The 2,500-nt window shown below is 40.3% G+C and overlaps 1 protein-coding gene across 1 annotated transcript in view; it reads right to left on the minus strand.

Moving 5' to 3' along the window:
- The window catches only part of LOC145417166 (U-scoloptoxin(05)-Er2a-like), a 4,167-nt gene that overhangs the window by 952 nt on the left and 715 nt on the right, over positions 1-2,500 (minus strand). The window contains exon 2 of the mRNA XM_080285944.1: positions 1-43. This exon is cut by the window's left edge and continues 101 nt beyond it. Within this exon, the coding sequence (XP_080142070.1) occupies positions 1-43 (43 nt within the window). The remainder of the gene's footprint in view (positions 44-2,500) is intronic.

A 2,500-nucleotide genomic window follows, 5' to 3' on the forward strand; every position in this document is an offset into this window, starting at 1 on the left:
TCACTCCCCACACCCTCACACTGCACGCAGTTCAACGCCCACGCTGAAACGCAGGGTGGAAAGGTGCTGGGGTGCTGTTTGAGTGGACGGAGCATCGATTCCTAGGCCCCTTAACCCCCTCATGCTCCCTAACACCTTTTCCTAAGCGATTTATTTTGCTTTTTACAACGCCCTTATCTCGTCGAGCACGGAAGCTCCCTAACACCTTTTCCTGAGCGATTTGTTTTGCTTTTTACGTCTTACCGTCCTTCTAAGATCGATACCTGTATTCCTCTGTTGCTCCCTAACACCTTTTCCTTAGCGATTTGTTTTGCTTTTTACAACACCCTTATCCCGTCGGGCAAGGAAGTTCCCTAACACCTTTTCCTAAGCGATTTATTTTGCATTTTACATCTTATTGTCCTTCTGAGATCAATACCCAAGCCTCTTATCCCTCTCATGCTCCCTAACACCTTTTCCTATGCGATTTATTTTGCCTTTTACAACGCCCTTATCTCGTCGGGCACGGAAGCTCCCTAACACCTTTTCCTGAGCGATTTGTTTTGCTGTTTACATCTTACTGTCCTTCTGAGATCAATACCTGGGCCTCTTATCCCTCTCATGCTCCCTAATACCTTTTCCTAAGCGATTTATTTTGCTTATTACATCTTGCTGTCCTTCTGAAATCAATACTTGGGCCCCTTACCCCTCTCATGCTTCCTAATACCTTTTCCTAAACGATTTATTTTGCTTATCTCACCTTACTGCCCTCTTCTGTGTTATATAAATCCCTCCAGTATCGCCATACTCTGCATAAATAACGTATAAAAGGATGTTAATCAGCCATATCCTTGAATAAATCGCTAAGGAAGAGGTGTCAGGGAGCGTCCTCTTCTGTGTTACATAAATCCTTCCAATATCGCCATACTCTGCATAAATAACGTATAAAAGGATGTTAACCAGCCATATCCTTGAATAAATCGCTAAGGAAGAGGTGTTAGGGAGCTTAGATTAGCCTGTGTTATAACCCCTCACTAGATATTCTCCTATTGTCATTTTACGTGCTCCTAGAACGGCTCAGTCTGCTGGTGTGGGCGTGGGTGTGACAGTGGGAGTAGGAAATAAAATAAATGATGCAGGGTTGACACACAAGAAATAGATGTGGATTTTTGTTTTAAGATTTCGCAATGCCTGTCAGTAAGCGATCTATTCTGGACACTTTCTTACCCCCCTCCCCATTCAAAAAGTAAAATAATAATAATAATAAAAATAATAATAATAATAATAATAATAATAATAATAATAATAATAAATAAGTAAGTAAAAGAATATAAGGTCTAATATACAAAATAATTCGCTAGAAAATATTTGTTAAGAGCCTTCCATGCCAATTCGTTTTCCTTGTCCTATATTTTCCCATTTTTTTTTCCAGAGGAAGAAAGAACCAAAGGCTGAATATTACCACCTTTTATGTACCAATTTATGTGTCTGTTGCCTTAGTACATTCTCGTATGCGATTTTGTTTGGTCTAATATTTACTATCTCTCTGTCTATCTATTGCCAGACGCCTTAATCCTGAAGGGGGAGGCCACAAACAAATCGCCTCCATGTCGTCCTGTCCCCCGCCATTTCACTGCCCTGCTCCCAGCTCACATCCCCCTCTCTCATATACCTCTCCACTCCATCCCTCCATCTCATCCTCGGCCTCCCCCTCCTTCTCCTTCCCTCCACCTCACTTACATACTCTCCTCGTCAGTCTCTCACTCTAATATTTACAAAAGTGTATCGTAAAAGTGACTGAATGTATAATGCAAAACAAATCGCTTAGGAAAAGGTGTTAAGGAGCTTTGCAATTGATCGAGTATGTGTATCCCTTTGTGTCTGTCTGTCTCTTTGTCTGTCTATCTGTTCATCTGTTTACCTATTTATCTATTTCTATCTATCTATCTATCTGTCTGTCTATCTATCTGTCTGTCTATCTATCTATCTATTTATCTATCTATCTATCTGTCTATCTATCTATCTATCTATCCATCTGTCTATCTATTTATCTATCTATCTATCTATCTATCTATCTGTCTGTCTATCTATCTATCTGTCCATCTATCTATCCATCCATCCATCTATCTATCTATCTATCTATCTATCTATCCATCTATCTATCTATCTATCTATCTATCTATCCATCTATCTATCCATCCATCTATCTATCTATCTATCTATCTGTCCATCCATCTCTCTCTCTCTCTCTCTATATATATATATCTGTCCATCCATCTATCTATCTATCTATCTATCTATTTTGTGCGCTACATTCGCGTCCTCGTATCCATTGGCTTGTTATCTCGTCTCCCAATGGTCCTCCTTGTCACGAGAGAGAGAGAGAGAGAGAATGTGTGTGTGTGTGTGTGTGTGTGTGTGTGTTATACGGACATAGCTACGTGTACACAAGAGAGAGAGAGAGAGAGAGAGAGAGAGAGAGGGAGAGACTTTAGAGACGGTAAACGAAAACTTTCTCTCT

The sequence above is a fragment of the Coenobita brevimanus genome, chromosome 109 (assembly GCF_032717465.1).
Source record: "Coenobita brevimanus isolate Jiangsu-jjx chromosome 109, ASM3271746v2, whole genome shotgun sequence".
Lineage (NCBI taxonomy): Eukaryota > Metazoa > Arthropoda > Malacostraca > Decapoda > Coenobitidae > Coenobita > Coenobita brevimanus.